The sequence below is a fragment of the Urocampus carinirostris genome, chromosome 13 (assembly GCF_059441175.1).
Source record: "Urocampus carinirostris isolate Australia breed hairy pipefish chromosome 13, RoL_Ucar_1.0, whole genome shotgun sequence".
Classification (NCBI taxonomy): domain Eukaryota; kingdom Metazoa; phylum Chordata; class Actinopteri; order Syngnathiformes; family Syngnathidae; genus Urocampus; species Urocampus carinirostris.
In genome coordinates, this window is record NC_142361.1 from 18664192 (window position 1) to 18681163 (window position 16972).

Genomic DNA, 16972 nt, shown 5'->3' on the forward strand with positions numbered 1-16972 from the left:
CGACATTTCATTCTGTGTACATTGTTACAAAAGAATGACAATACAAAGGAAATTATTATTATTATTATAAATAATCACAAATATACAGTACTCAATGAAAATGTTAGAACTGTATTGAATTACTGCAATTAAAATAGAGTTCCTCTTCTATTACACTTAACTAAAAATAAATATTGAACTAGTATACTTTCAAATACACTGCCAGTGCATTGGTCAGAGTATACCTGGCCTTCGTTCCTTTTTTTGGGGGTTGATTTTTGTTATAATACACATAATATACAGTATTTTCTACACTATAAGGCACACTGGATTATAAGGCGCTTCAAAAAAATTGTCACGACCGGTACAAGCAGGGGACCTAAATGCGTAACGTTTCACACAATATTTTATAAAGGGATCGGGGAAGTCAGGGTGAGAGGAAAAAAGACAAAAGCAATCTGGTGCTCGCTGGGCAGGAGGAGCGGGAAGCCATAGAGAACGAAGTGTGGTTGCACATAAAAACAAGTCGGGCACCCAGTACGGGGTAACGGGAAGGGGCATTAATTTGACACTATAGTAAAAGATGCCGTGTTTATTTGTGTATAAGCTCTTCATTCATTTATGACATATAATTGTGCAATGATTAGCTTTAATATGTATACGAACATAAAAGAGCTTTCATTGTATTTTTTTGAAAACATTTTTGTTTTGGTTTTTTGTCTTTGCGGCTATATTGATGCACAGGCGAAGAAGTGGAGATGCTGTATCAGAATTCACTGTGCAAATCAATGTTTCTGGCACTTTGAATAAAAATAGTGTGATCATGAAATATGTTGTAATGCCTTTTTGTATGTCATTTGTACCACTGGAGGTCTAGTGATAAAGTATCAACACCCTCACCACCACAATGAGGGTCGATTCCATTGCATCGTTGTACTGCTATATGCGCCATCCTCGATTGATCAATCATTGCTTGAATAAACATTGTGTAGTAACCACACCGATATATAAGGTGCACTGGGTTATAAGCCGCACTTTCAAACTTCTTGTTGATTTGGCAGGTTTGTTGTGCCTCATAGTGCGGAAAATATAGAAATTGTATTTTGTAAGACGCGATAGACTAACAATGTATTAGCAGCAGTTTTTAATCCTTGTAAGAGTTCAAGTGGCTTTTAGAGGATGACTTAATCTTTCAATCATCTTTGTTGTCTTTGTATAATTTGTTGTGTTACTCATTTTCAGGTGGTCTCTTCTTCGCTGAGCCAATGCGCAACAGCAAGTATGTGACCATGATGGACCCGTTCCACATCAAATACGGCAAAGTGGCAACGGCCGCCCTCTCTCTGGCCGCTTTGATCTCCGAGATCATGTGGGTGACGGGCACGCTCATTGGATTAGGTAAGTGCAGTGGGCGGACGGGAAAGCGGTCGGCGTCCGCATTTAGTCACATAGAACAAATGTTGGACGTGTTTTTTTTTCCTGTGGGACGGTGCCGAACCAATTCTGATCCAAGTGGAATACAGTGACTTTGAAACCCTCCCACTCACTGGCCATCGGACACTCAGAGGAAAAATAATTACTCACCCATTGTCCAAAAACTATGCTTGATTTAATGGGTCACTGTATAATATTTGACCACAAAATGTCACCGTATTGTGTAGTGCAACTGAGAACGAATGCTACAAAGCACAAGTGAAAATTTACCCTGCAGAGAGTCAAAGTGGGCGGCACGGCGCATGAGTTGTTAGTGCGTCCGCGTCACAGTTCTGAGGTCATGGGATCAAATCCAGCTACAATCCTTCCTGTACGGAGTTTGCATGTTCTCCCTGTGCTTGCATGGGTTTCCTCCGGGCACTCCGGTTTCCTCCCACATTCCAAAAACATGCATGTCAGGTTAATTGGCAGGTCTAAATTGTCCTGAGGTGTGAATGAGCGAGTGAGTTGTCGCTCTCTGTGTGCCCTGCAACTGGATGGCAACCAGTTCTGGCAGGGAACACCCTGAGCAGGCACGGGGAGAACACGCAAACTCCACACAGGGAGGCTGCGGTAGCTGGACTTGAACCCTAATCCTCCTAGATGATTTTCATCATTTGAAGTGAAAAGTTTTTCCAATAAGATTTATTTTTGTATTGTGCAAAGAATGAAAAGCAGCCTCGTCTAAATGCTTTGGGTGTGAAAAAAAATAACATTTAGAACCTAATGAATTATGTTGTTGTTTTGCGTGAATCGGTTTTGCAGAGATAAGTTGAGGAACGCGCGCCCTCACTTTGGCTCAGAACACTCGTTTCTTCATTGAGTCTAGCAGTCTCAAGTCTGGCATGTTGTTGCAATAAGGTTTCAACTGTCAGGCCGAGAATCTTACTGAGCATTGAAACATGTGTGTATGGCTCAACTTAGTAAGCCCAGACTGTAAACTCGATCAAATAGTTTAATGAATCAACCGACATGAGTGGAGAAATGCAAGTACGCCCGGTTGGTCAATCCCATAGGCAGCTTTGAGATGTTGTCATTCTCAAAATCACCTGATTAAACTTGAGACAGTCTAAATTTCCTGTTGTTGGGACAAGTTTTTAAATGTATGTCCTCATTGCATGAACATCTTGCTTTAAATATGGAAATCCCGGTCTACATATTGGACAATTTTCTGAAGTTGAGCTTGCAGTGAGTGTAATTCTGCGCCCCTCCTGAGCAGGCAAATGCCCCCCCAGTGGCACTCAGTTTGAGGAAGCCCTGGGATCCTTGTTATTTTGCCCAGTGGATGGGGTTATTCGATCTCGCCGCAGTGCGTTTCTGTTGTGCTTGACCGTTTCCCACCGTTGCTAGGTGGTAAAGAGAGTAGGCCTCCCGCCACTGCCACCCGCCTAGCAGGACTTTTTATTTTTTCCACCTCATTGGCCTCTGAGTTTTACATTTATAGACATAAGACTAATGGAGCGTTTATTATTTTTTTTCTTTTTTCCCAACAATTTCATCGGTTCTCATGCAAAAGTGATGAAAAAAAGAATACAGTTTCCATTTTTGTCTTTCAACATGTGTCAACAAATGTACAATTTCTCCTTTGGCTCAATTGAGTAGCCATAGAAACATGTTTCTATACTTTCTTCTCAAAAACATTTGGGCGAAATGGCATTCATCCCAGGTCCCTTTGTTTTTGTGTATGATTACCTCACATCAAACAGTCATTCTTTAAGCAACAAAGCAACTTAATCTTGTCACAGTACCATCCAAAACAGACCTATCATTGTCTGCTGGCTGAAGAAAGCAACATTGAGGTCCAACAAGGAAGTAACTTACTCCTTTTGATTCAGAATTGTGGGGTTCATATCCGTGTGTCTCGACATACCTATAATGTGTTGGACATGAAATTGCATTAAAAAGATGTTAAAATGATGTTAAAGAGACATAAAAAGATGCCAAAGTCGTGTCCAAAAACATATGTATTTGCTTGAACAGTGAAAATGGATATGATGTAAGTTTTAATTTGGACCACATTAGAAGGGGTAAACACAGTAATCATCTCACAGTTCAGACGATCCTAGGTTCAATTCCAGCAAACACCCTCCCTGTGTGGGGTTTGCATGTTCTCCCCACGCCGGAGTAGGATTTCTCCAGGTATTTCTGTTTCCTCCCATTTACCAAAAACATGCATGGCAGATTCATTGGCGAGTCAAAATTGTCCCTAAGAATTAGTGTATGAGTGTCTCTCTATGCACTGTGATTGACTGCCAGTCAGTCCAGGGTGACCCGTGCCCATTGCCCAAATTAAGATGGGATCGGCTCCAGCACCTCCGTGACCCAAGTGGAAATGATTGAATGAAAAACAATGACTATTTTTGTATTAAATTTTGTCAACTTTGAATAGGCTAAGCGCAACTGGATTTTAAATGTCCGTTTGTTGGAATTAAACGTGTCGGAAATGGATCGGGCCATGTTTAGCCAAAAATCGAAAGACAACCATCAAAATTTGATGATTGATCCAAATTTTATGTGTTGTATTGATTGAAAGTTTGAACCAAGAACGTAGATTCGCCATGGACACAGGTGACATATCCCCACCTATATAAAGCAATAATTGTTTTGTCCCCACCAATATTATGGTATCACTTAAAAAACCTTGATTGTCTCGTTCGTGCAGCGCAGATAGGGTAAAATCATATTCTCTGCTGAAACGCTGACAAATACGACCAACATGATTGGCATTGCCTTTTCCTTATTCCACATGAGACCTATGTTTAGTTTCTAAGAATGCCAAAAAATTGTAGGGTGAATGTATGCTAATTTGCTTAAGTGGAAGACTCAAAGTGGGTGACACCTGACTGTGCCAAAAACGAGTGAGGATAACATAAAAAAATGAGGAAAGGGGGATATAAGGAGCTGTTGTGTGAATGTTAAGGACAATCCTTTGGAACACAGTGTACTAGAAAGCCAAAATAGTTTTATGATGGCGCAACTACATTTTTGTCATGAATATTATCCTTACAGTAGTTGTTAAATTGACAGAAATAACGTTTTGTAACACAACAACTTTTATTACTAATGGTGACATAGCTAAGTTAAGAAGGCATTTATCACTAGTATGCTTGTGCAAGTGTTTGCTCTGTAGTTGTCACTCAGGGTAGAAGCATAAGCGAACACATCTTATCATTTGCTAAAAGACAACAGCAGACTGATCATTTACAAGGGACAATACTTTTATCTCCAGTAATAATTTATGATTTGATCCTTACCAATTCCAAGACCAAACCTACGCCCTTGGTTTGAATAAAAATGTCCACACACGGGTGATAATTGGTTAATCCGGGTGCGCTTGTGTTTTTACGTGGCAGGCGTGACCATGAGCGTGATTTTGGACCTGTCTTATACGGTGAGCATCTGGATCTCGGCTGCTGTGGCCATCACGTACACGCTTTTGGGCGGGCTCTACTCTGTAGCCTACACGGACATCATCCAGCTTGTTCTCATTTTCATCAGCCTGGTAAGTGGCTTCTCTTCCTCCCACTTTGCTGCTCCATATGCTTTGAGGCAGAAACTTTCCACGTCATGTCTGTTAGAGGTAAAATTAGGCTTAAAAATTTCAGACCAACCCCGCTCCGCAGGTATTAGTGTCCAACCCAGCCCGAGCTCGACCAATCAACCTGATTTGCAGGAATGAGCCGGAAGAAAACCAAATTTTTATTTGTGAGGCCTCGGGAGGAGTATCAATTCTAGCTATGCTAACAAATTGAAACCTATCTTTTGTGTTAAACAAGACTGTATAAATATTTACATCTTTTATATTTCTGAATCTGCAAATGTTACGTTAAACTAGTTTTCCATCATTGATTTTTTTTTTTTTCAAGTGTTGACGTCCGTCATTTTGATAGGTTAAAAATTGGGCGAGTAACTACAGCAGCGGTACTACCATAAGAGTCTAGTGTAGCACTTTGCGAGAGAAAAAGAGGCAGAGAGACAAAGAACAACAATGCCGGGTGGAAAATTTAAAAAAACGGCAGCGAGGGAGAAGCCCGGCTTCTGCCCGACTAGAATATAATGATTGACGTTTTAGACCAGGGGTGTCAAACTCATTTTAACTCGGGGGCCACACGATAGAACAAACATTCTGTCGGGGGCCGGACTAGTAGATTAAAAAGAAAGAAAAAGAGATAAAGAAATAAGAGAAAGAGTGAGGGAAAGGAGAGAGGGCTGGACAAAGAAAGAAAAAGAGAGAGCAGGAGACAAAGGGAGAAACAAAAGATGAAAAGTCATGAGAGAGGGGGAAAACAAAGGGAGAGGAAGAAAGAAATCCAAAGAGAAATAGAAAGACAGAAGGAGAGAAAAGAGAAAATAAAGCACGAAGGGTAGAAAGAGAGAAAGAGAAAAGAGAGAAAAGGAAAAAAAGAAGTTAGAGCAAAAGAAGTTAAAAAGACAGAGAGAGAGAGAAAGAGACAAATAGCAACAAAGGAAGAGAAAAGGAGAGACACAGAGAGTTAAAGAGACAGAGACAGAGAGTGGGAGAAAAGGGGTCGAAAAGAGAGAGAAAGAAATACAAGTACAGTGTCTTTGTTTGCGGCACCTGGCTTTGGCAACATCAAGTTGACATATTTCAACCTGCAGCTTGTTTTTCTCTTGTGCTTCTCTGAGTGTTGTCTCGCGGGCCAGATTCAATCCCTTAGCGGGGCTAATCCGGCCCGCGGGCCGCCTGTTTGACACATGTGTTTTAGACTGAGGGCTCAGGCTTATGATCTTATTTTTACTGTCTGTCTGTCTGTCTGTCTGTCTGTCTGTCTGTATGTATGTATGTATGTATGTATGTATGTATGTATGTATGTATGTATGTATGTATGTATGTATGTATGTATGTATGTATGTATGTATGTATGTATGTATGTATGTATGTATGTATGTATGTATGTATGTATGTATGTATGTATGTATGCATGTCTTTACACACAAGCACGCTAAGCAGTCAGAGTGAATTTAATTCTCAAATTGAGAACTCAAAATTGTGCAACTTTATTTGGCCCTTGAACTTCAGGGGTTCAGTGCTCACTGTATGTTGGTTGCTCAAACCCCCTCCCCTAATATCCTCCACAGTGGATGTGCGTTCCCTTCGCCCTGATGAGTCCGGCAGTAACAGACATCACGCAGACGGCGTACAACTACACCTTCCAGTCACCTTGGGTGGGCACCTTAGAGGAAGATAGGGTGTGGCGCTGGATTGACAACTTTCTAATCTTGGTGAGTCATTGATTGAAAAAAAAGTTTGCTCCCAATGCCTTTGCGACTGTAGTGTCGACCACCACCATTCTAGAATTATTTTGGGGAATTTTGTTTCTGCTAAATGTTATCATTGCACCATTGTACGGGTGCACTTACATCTTAGGCCAGTCTACAAACACAACCTTGTAAATATTTTTGCCCATTTGTCTAGACATTTTTATTTTTCTGTTTTTGTATATCCTGGTCTGGTGTGTCTAATCTTGTAGTAAACAATGTTCTCAGCGCTGTTATCAATGAGCATGAAAACAACCAGAATTTTAATTCATAGCAGCAACAAAAATCTAAACCCTTTGCTGAATAATTTGATAATTTTCAGTTTTACTTTAAGGATTTTTTAAAACTTGTTTTTATTGTTAAAAGAGACTATAAATAACTTTTATCCTTAAAATAGGCAAAGCTATCTTTTCTAGCAGATGGTAGATCATTTAACTCCTTTTGGGGTTTTTTTTGGTAGAAAATATTTTCAAACAAGCACGATTTTGCAGTGAAAGAAAAAAGTTGCTTAATTAAGGTGTACTTTTTTAATCATTTGAAGATATTTCAACTTATTTATCAAGGGAAACTAAGAAAATCTAGAAACAAAATAAGACCAAGAATTGTCTTGCAAATAATATATCATATTAAACATTTTAGATATTTTTTTAAAATAAGCAAAATGATCAATTGGGTACTAAATGAAATAATTATCCGTATTCCAAGTTTAAAGATTTAACTTCTTATTGTATTTAAAAACCCTGTAAAATATTTTAAAATAAGAAATATCCTCAAAATGAGAAAAAGAAAATGCTTTTTTCAAGGTCATATGTCCTTTTTTATTTGCCCTCAAGAAGATTTTTCTTAAAACTTATTTTGGGATTGGTAAAAACAAATTTTAATTACTGCTCATATCTAGACCAAATGTTCTATAACCATTCACATTGCAGCTATTCCAAACTGTCTGGTGAAGGGAGGTTTTACTTTCCCAAGGCCTAATATTTCTCAAAGGTGCATGTTTGAAGCATTCGTTCCCTAAGATATTGAAAAGTCTCTTTTTTTTTCATCGCCGCATCAAGGGTTTGGGTAACCTGGGCCTTCAGAACTTCCACCAGAGGACTTTGTCAGCCGCTTCGTCCACCACAGCTAAAATTACGTGTTTTGCTGCCGCCTTCATCGTCCCTACGCTGGGCATTCCACCCATCCTGCTGGGTGCCGCTGCAGCCTCCACAGGTAGGCAAGAGATTAATCATACAGCAGGCAGCATAGAGGGTTTTTATAGTGCTGCTCACTATTCAAACTACTAAAATCCCCAGTGCATTCCAAGTGGGTTTGGAAATGCGGCCCTCCATGATGAAACACAGTCCATTTGCAATCTGCATCTTTTCCAGACTGGAACCTGACGTCCTATGGTGCTCCGTCTCCGTTCGAGCGGGGTCAGACAGGCCTGGTGCTGCCTATCGTTCTGCAGCACCTTACCCCTCAATACATCTCCATCGTGGGCATTGGGGCAGTGGCAGCCGCCGTCATGTCCTCCACTGACTCAGCCCTGCTTTCTGCCGCCTCCATCTTCACTTCTAACATCTACAAGAACATCCTCAGGACTCAGGTGAGAAGAAAATGAGGCTTAATTCCGGGAAATTATCTTTCAACAATTATCTATCTGAGCCATTATATCCGGTCGGCACAGAGATAAAAAAAATATTGTCTTTGATTAGGTAACTAATAAGTTTGACTTTAGTAGACACTCAAAACAAGGTTTTAAGACATCAATAGATTTTGAACTTGCAAGCGGGACCAGAAGAGGGGCCTTCAGATAAGAGAATTTCATCCCATCTTAATATTCTCTCCTGAGCCCCCTCTTTTTAATTACCGGTAAATATTCAAGGTTAATATAAAAAACAGATCAGTCCAAAGCAATTGGGAAATCAAAAACATCAACATAATAGGCCAATAGCAACAATAATGTAATAGTCAAAACACCCAATAACGGTGAGTTAAAATAAGAAACCGGCATCCTACGAAACCTTTTTAAAATAGTATCCAATACACATCCACTCATTTACCAGTGATTTGTCTATCTGCAACTAGATAGCACGGACTATAGATTTAAGGGAATGGGCTTCAATACTATGAGTTGAGTGCAAGTAAACAAAATAGCATCCATTTTGTATCCGATGAAACCGTTTGCAGTTTTCCAACGGAATAGCATCTGGAAGTGCAGTTTGCATGAAAGCTCACGAAGGATATACCAGTTGCTCACTGTGGCAAATCTTGACTGACAGGAACTAAGCCCTAAGTCTAAACAAGCCATTGATTGGCCTGCTCATCTGCTGAAAACATCACGCCCGCTTCCCAAGTGCATAAACACCTGCTTAAAGAAAACAAACATTGGTAGCATTAAAGGGAGTCAATTATTTCTATCACTTGCAAGCTGTCTTAAAAAATACGGTTTGATTTTAGCATTGATATTTGGCTTAATAAACAAAATACAGTTTCAATGTGAGCCTGAAAATCACGTAATTAATGGGCTAATTACACAAATTACATAGAAGCAAAAACTTTAATCCTATGCTCATAAAATCATATTGTAATATTTGATGACACATCCTCTTTGAAAATTAAGCCATGATGATTAGCTCTTTAATTCCCCGTCAAAAATTTGCTTTTTCCACGTTGAATTGGCCAACAAATTACTGTAATTTCTGTAACTGATAATATATGCTTTTTTATTGTTATTGTGATTGAACTTTTGGGAGCATTTGGCCATTTGGAAATGCAAAATTGTCACTAAAAATAAGGTCATGGTAGTGTTTTGATGTAAAAATTCCACAATCGACAGTCAGCCTCCCTCTTATCTTGTGAAAACGACTTCAGCGCATTTTTTATTAACAACTTTAAGTACCCTACACTGAGAGTTTGTTTTCTCAGCCATGCTCATAGTATACAAAAACAATTCGAGTGAGCAAATGAAATTAGATGTTGAACTTAAATGTCAAGCGTATGGAAAATAATCAAAGAAAAAACATCTAGACACCAGGTCTTTAACTTTAAATATTCGAAATTTCCGACTGTTTGTCTGGTCTTTGAAAGCACTGCAATTCCAGTGCTAAAGGCCAGTGGGTATTTGGCCCGCAATAGGCTTGATTTTACTGGATTGTCTCCTGTAAAATAACTTTTGCTTTATAAAAAAAGGCCTCGCTATTGCGCCAAAAGTCCCGTATTTTCCGCACTGTGAGGCGCACTGGTTTATAAGGCGTACCCTCAAAAAATTGTCTTTTGCCATTCATTTTTAATATGCTGTATAAGGCGCCATAAACTATTAGCCGCATGAAATTAAAACTGAAGTAAGAGCTATTATATTGTAGTGCACTTACTGTATACATCAGTACGATGACCGATAAGCCGAAGATTGTCGCTGACCTCACTACCGTAATCTGAGTTTCATTCCCATTGCATACAATGTTTTATGATTAAAGTCAGCAATGTTTCTCGAGATAGCAATCATTGTACAAATACGGCATATTGTTAAAATGTTATGTAGTAATGCATATAAATACTGTATGTATTTCATATATTATCCACTGTATTTTGTGGTATTTAACGCGCACCAGGCTTTCAAATTTTGGGCCGATTTACATAGTCCGAAAATTTAATGATTTGTTTCATAAGATAATGCCTTGCTTTAACAACAAATGTAATTCTTGTGAAAGGGCCCAAAATCACAGGATATGTCTCCCTTAAAAGAAAGTAGACACTATCAACTTACAGTATCAACCGTTATGACCGTCGACCCTTTCCATGTATTGATCACAATGGCAAAATCAATGTAGATCTCTCTAACACAATATGCCTAATGCAAACCCTTTATGTTTGTGGGGCGGGGGCAGGCGACACAGCAGGAGCTGCAGTGGGTGATTCGGGCATCGGTGGTGGTGGTAGGCCTTGCCGGGACGTCGTTGACCTTCCTGGATAACAGCGTACTGATGATCTGGATGCTGCGCTCTGACCTGACCTACACACTGATGTTGCCGCAACTTGTTTGTGTGCTGTTCTTCGCTGTATCCAACGGTTATGGCGCCGTCCTGGGTTGCCTGTGTGGGATGCTCTTCCGGGTTCTGTGTGGCGAGCCCGTGCTGGGCATACCCGCCATGGTGCGCTTCCCTGGTGGCGTGATGGTGGACGGCGTTTATGAGCAGACTTGGCCCATCCGCACCATCTGCATGCTAGCAGCCGTTGCCTCCATCTTATGCTTCTCCTTCCTGGCCTCGCTGCTGTTCCACAAAGGCGTGATACCGCACAGATGGGACTTTTTCCAAGTGCTGACGCGGGACTCGGCCGAAACACCCGACGGTTCAAAGTACGACATCAAGGACGATGAAGTCAAGGAGCAGAACGAGAGCAACGAGGTGTGCGAACCCATGCTGGAATCCACTTTTTAGAGCGACGGACTTTGATCTCAATTTTTGTTGTCGTTTAGGAACAACATGTATGCAAGTCTAGTGGTAGAGTACAGTAATCCCCCGCTATTGGCGAGATGTCAAGACCCGCCCTTTCTCTATTTTTTATGCTTTACTTTTTTTGGCCGCCAAGCCCGAGCGTAACACGGACAATCCTGTCTCTGTCAGCCTGGTGGGCCGGAGGCCTTTTGACCTGTCAGAGATTGGAAGAGTGTCTCCCTGAAAAAAACTGTGGAAAACTCTCAGGCTCGGAATCATTCTATTCTGTTTTCCTTACACATATTGGTTTGTTTTGACAGATAGCTACCATGGAATGAGCTTACAGACGTTGAAATAAAGTCTACAAAGAGTGCCAATGTAAAGACTTCAATGTCTGAAAGCTCATTTGATCATTAAGTATAGGTTGTCTGTTGATAGTACACTGCTATGTGTAAGAAGAGGGAAAAGGTTGAAAAAAAAAACCAAAGCTGTTTCCAAAGTTTGAACAGTAAACAAGACCAGTCAGCTTTAGAAAATACAAGAGACTTTTTTTCCAGGAAATCCACAAAATACTTGTCTTGTGACCATGCTAAACCAATCAACTATTAGTAAAACATCGGAATCCACCGCTACGAAACTCACAAATGTCTTCTGCAAACTAAAATCAGTAATGAATGAAAAAAATATTAACTAACATATGTCAAATTCAGGTTTATTGTGGGTGTTTTTTCAAGTTACAAATTATAAGAAGAAATTAGTTTCTCCAGCCCTTAGGAAAAAAGTTATGATGGGATACCTAGGTCTTTCTTTATTAAACTTGAGCTTTTTTTCCTGAAAAGAAAAAAGATGAAATGTTAACATTTGATAAAACATAGCTTCAGTCCTTATTTAATCATCATATTGCTTAACAAAACTTAAAATACAAAAATAAAAATATTAAAGCCGTAATTTATTTATTTACAAGTTCTATTGTGGAGAGAATTGAAAATGTTGAGCAAGACACCAATGTTTTTTTTCCTCCCCGATGAACTGTAGTAATGATAAGTTTGTTCTCTTAACAACCACAACTTTTTTATATTTGCCTTTACTTGTTTTACCGTTTGATGATGTTTCTTCAGAGCTTTAACGCTTGTGGCTTATTGTTTATTAAAAATATTTTTATATGTTATTCCCCAAAGAACAAAAATTTGTGCACTACAACTGCAGGTACACTTTAACAAAATAATCTTTGCCTGTTAGCAGGATATGTTTTGCTCTTTTAAGATATATTTTAGTTATTTTATGATATTTTATCTTTATTCAAACATAAAAAAACATTTTTTAAATAAGCCTATTCGTCAGATGAAAACCTTTGCTCATTTCAAGATATCTTTTTGACCAACATTAGAAGAAAATGCTTAAAATGAGCTGTTAGTTCAGTGATTCTCAACTGGTGTGACATAAGGACCCACCATTCAACCCTAATGTCAAGCCGTGACCCAAATTAAGAAAAAGATTCCACTTCCTGAATTTATCAAAAGAAATGATTGTGCAGCTTAAAACAGAGATAGTTTTTTTGTTTGTTTGTTTTTTTAACAAAATGACGAGCAAAAACTCCTAAAATGTCTTTTTAATAACCACATACTAAAAAACATGTACCCAATATGTTGATAAAAAGTGTATCTAAACGTGCATATTATTTAATGATGTAGATAATAAATATCAATATACTGATAAAAACCTAAAAATATAAAAACAATACTGTACCTTCCATCAGAGCTTAAATGGAAGACACTAGTACACCATTTTCGTAGTTGACTCGATAAATGTTGTCACTGTTTTTGTATTTTTCCTTCACTTTATTACTAACCTTCTTGAGAGCCATTATTATGGGTAGAAAAAAAAATAAAACAAACAAAATCACAGTAAAATGAGATGTGGTCTTTCTCAAACTCTTTTGGGATGGCGCAAATTGACTGAACAGGAAGAAAAGTTCGAGCAGGGCATTATCACCATCTATTGTTAATGCCGATAATAGGCCCTCTGTTTTTTCTTCTTCTTAACATTATTTTGCCTAAGCACTGAAAACGGGTCCGCGCCCCACTTTTTTGTCCCAACCCACCAGTTGAGAAACACTGTACTAGATATCTTGCAATTTTATGTATTAACAGTCTTATTTTGTTTGGAAAAGTTAAGTATCCTAAAATAAAACAAAATATACTTAAAATAAGCAAAATAGTCTGGCAAGCTTCTGATCGAATGTAAAAAAAAGAAAGTGGGCGTTGGCTTTTGGCGATTATAGCCATGGATTTTTTTGAATTTACTGTATGCGGTTGCGAGTATTTGTTGCGCTGTCTAAAAATGGACACAGGTTCTTGTCCATCAGCTGTTAGCGTTCTGCTGACAGCTGGCGCGGCAGCGTCAGAATGAGGCCGCGTAAACGCCCACTTTCGAGCAGGGTAGAAATCAAGTCAAGTTACTTTTATCACCTTGACGTTGCCCACTTCAGAACTTCAACCCATGAAAAACACCTCAAAACGTCACGTGAGGTTGAAGCGAAAAGGCAGTGAAGCTGTCGTGTTAATTTCAATCGATAGCAACTGCTAATATTGATGACCCGGTGTCGACCTTTATTCTGTTGTGTTTCCTTTTCCTGATAACGCATTTTACCTTCAGTGAAATGTCTAATGATGATGTGAAAATGTCCATATCAAAGACACGGCACATTCGAGGAACCCTTTTCAAAATGTCCCCGCCCTTACTCCTTCGAGCTTTCTTTTTCCTTGGAAATCGCAACATGATTTTACACTGCAAATGAGAAATTCTAAACTCATCAGAAGAAAAACATTGAACTTTTTTCATAATGTATGTCTTTTTCTAAAGGGACAGTGTGTAATAACCAGTGCCTCCTAGTGGTACAAATACTTGCATTCAGTAAAAAAAAACAACATTGATTTGAATCCTAGGAAAAAATACATCAACTATCATCCATCCATCCATTATCTGCACAGCTTATCCTCAGTAGGGTCGCGGGGGTTCGGGAGCCCATCCCAGCTATCTTCGGGCAGTGGGTAGGGGACACCCTGAACTGGTTGCCAGCCAGTCGCAAGGCAATATACTATCATACCAATGTTAATTCTAATTTTTAAAAAAAAGGTTGAGAAATTTCTGCTTGATAAGATAATTTTGCTTATTATAAGTTTCTTCAAGAAACAAGAAAATAAATCCTAAAATATGACACAAAAAAATATTTGGAATTCGTCAAATGCTTTTCTAATGGGGTAAGAATTTCTTTTTTGCTATGGAACTATATTTTCAAATCCCTAAGGAGTCAGCAATTTTTGTGTGGAGGTACATATCGGGTTTTTTCTTTGCATAACGTCAATTCTACATCAACTTTGATGGTGTGGCCTTGGCCTTATTGACTTTCAAAAAATGTTGAGGTAGAAAAAACACCTAAAGCTAAACTGTCTGGATGTCGTGAACATTGACACCATTTCCACTATGGACAGAAACCGTCTTGCGACAATTTTACTGCATTTTAGAGAGTTTATTGAGACCCACCCCCCAAAGAAAACCACAATTCATGTGTCACGAACCGTGACTACGCAGGGGATTACTGTATGTTTTCTTTTTATTATTTTATGTTTTTTTAAGTTGTGTATACTCGTTGGTGTACACGGAAAACGACAGCTATGCTCTCTGTTGTGAGAGCTCAGCATCCTCTGCAATTTTATGCAGCAATGACACTTCCAGGCATGGACAGAATGGAGGTCATGGGAGGGGGTTAAGGGATGCAGGGGGGGGCAATGTTGCCAAAAAGGATGTGAATGTGTTCAGCGTCAAGTGACTTTGCCACCAGCCGATTGTGAATCATTTGCCAGTAAAAACAAAATGTTGTATAAGATTTAGTGTTTGGTTTTGTTTTTCTAAATGGTATTTTAGCTTCTTAGATTTAGTGATTGTCAACAGCTGATTGTATCGTGATCAAGCGAGAAGAAGGGCTCTCAAGCACGAGCACTTAATTGTAAAAAAAAAAGAAGAAGAAGAAAAAAAAAATCAACAAATCTGCCTGCCTATGCAAACAAGTGTGAATGATTTGTCATTAAAACCTTTGTTAGCCCCCTTTGACTTGACGTCTTCTTATTCAAAGGCTGGGAGAATCCGATATTTCCAAATGGAGTCTTTGTCGCTACGTGATGTGTGCAACTTACCGGTACACCCAAAAGCAAACTAGACCAGTGATGTTAAACTCAATCGGCTATGGTCCCGGATCCAGACTCCGTTCACAGGCAGCCAGGATCAGTAAAAGAATGTCAACTATAAATTTTAGGCTTTATTAGTCGACTAAGATTAGTCACCTAACCTACATATTATAATCACGAATGATAAGTGATCTTTTTCTAAACAAAACACATATATTCACAAACAATGGAGAAAAAAGATTTTCATGTTTGGCATTGAATGTGTTAACTTGTTTTAACAGTTAAGTGAATCCAGTTTTACATCTGAACCAATCTACCGTGCTATACAAACTCAACATTGCCCTCTTGAGGCCAGAGAAAGCATTTGGTTATGCATTAATATGAAAAATCAAAGTTTTTGATAAAAATGACCAAAAAGACTCGCTTCTTTTTTTTTTGACATACTCAGAAATCTATGGCCGGATCCATTCGGGTGGTTGTATGTTTTACATGCCTGGACTAGACAAAGACACAAATCCAAAGCAAAAGAAAATCACTGGACGGCCTGGTTCAGAAAGAAAACATTTGAAAGAGAAAACTCGGGTGGATGCACAACAACTTGGACATACTGACCAAAGTATCACTCCGTAATTTCAGCAAAGGGCAATAAATCAATGTTGTTCAACTTATTTTTTCTTTTTGAAAATTGACAATTTGAAAAAGCTCGTGCTAATTATTAAACAATAGTCACTAGTTCATTGTGGCATTAAAGCAAATTAGTCACTATAGTCTAAGTAGGTATTTTTTGCAAAGCAATTATGAATTATGGGTGAGCGGACCAAATATCGATATTATCAATGCGAAGCAAGCCCTTGGACCAAATCAATACTATTGTCCTGGGATTGATACTTTGTCCTCCACCAATTTGTTCAAAGCGCAGCTTCTCTACGCAGATAGCACTGCCTCTCTCTCTAGCTTAGCACTCTTCGCAAATCTATAAGTCTATGCCTGAGTGGGTGACTGACAGACACACTTCCAGCACATACCTGGGCTGCTGCTGCATCCACAAATAGATTTGTGATTTCTTGAAAATCACATGTGTCAATCGTAGATATATTTGGGGAATGCTGTTCTACGAGTGATCCCAAGAGCCAAGAGGAGAATTCTCCATTCAGGCACCAGTGTTGTGGAATGCTTTGCCCTCTGAGGTACGATCTGCAACCTCAGAGGAACTGTTTAAATCTAGGCTTAAAACACACTCCTATTCTTCTTTAGCTTAGGAAAGACCTATACATGTCAGTGTATTTCAACATCAATTGCAGCCAGGTTTTCCTTGAAGGGGGATTATCTCATGTGCGGTCCCTTCTCAAGTTTTTTCTCATTTTCCTAATCCTGAGGGTTTGATTTTTTCCTTGCACTCATCTGTGGATGGGATAATACGTCTGTACAGCCCTTTGAGACTCCTTGTGATTAAGGGTCATATAAATAAACATGACTTGACTTGCCAACAAGTTTATGGACAGCCTTTTTATATATAAGAATGATGGTAAAACACCTCTGTCTTTGCATTTGTGAATTGCTAGAGCCATTGCTTGTACCTCATTTATGCCCAGAATATTCGGTAAATAAAACCTACCAAGAAACTGCTCATCTTTTTTT

The 16972-nt window shown here is 39.0% G+C and overlaps 1 protein-coding gene across 1 annotated transcript in view; it reads left to right on the forward strand.

The window, feature by feature from the left end:
* The window catches only part of LOC148353927 (high affinity choline transporter 1-like), a 30826-nt gene extending 15566 nt beyond the window's left edge, over positions 1-15260 (forward strand). The window contains exons 3-8 of the mRNA XM_088351116.1: positions 1222-1377; positions 4806-4954; positions 6553-6696; positions 7791-7944; positions 8103-8320; positions 10602-15260. Coding sequence (XP_088207242.1) covers positions 1222-1377; positions 4806-4954; positions 6553-6696; positions 7791-7944; positions 8103-8320; positions 10602-11153 — 1373 coding nt within the window. The 3' untranslated portion in view covers positions 11154-15260. The remainder of the gene's footprint in view (positions 1-1221; positions 1378-4805; positions 4955-6552; positions 6697-7790; positions 7945-8102; positions 8321-10601) is intronic.
* Positions 15261-16972: the final 1712 nt, after the last annotated feature.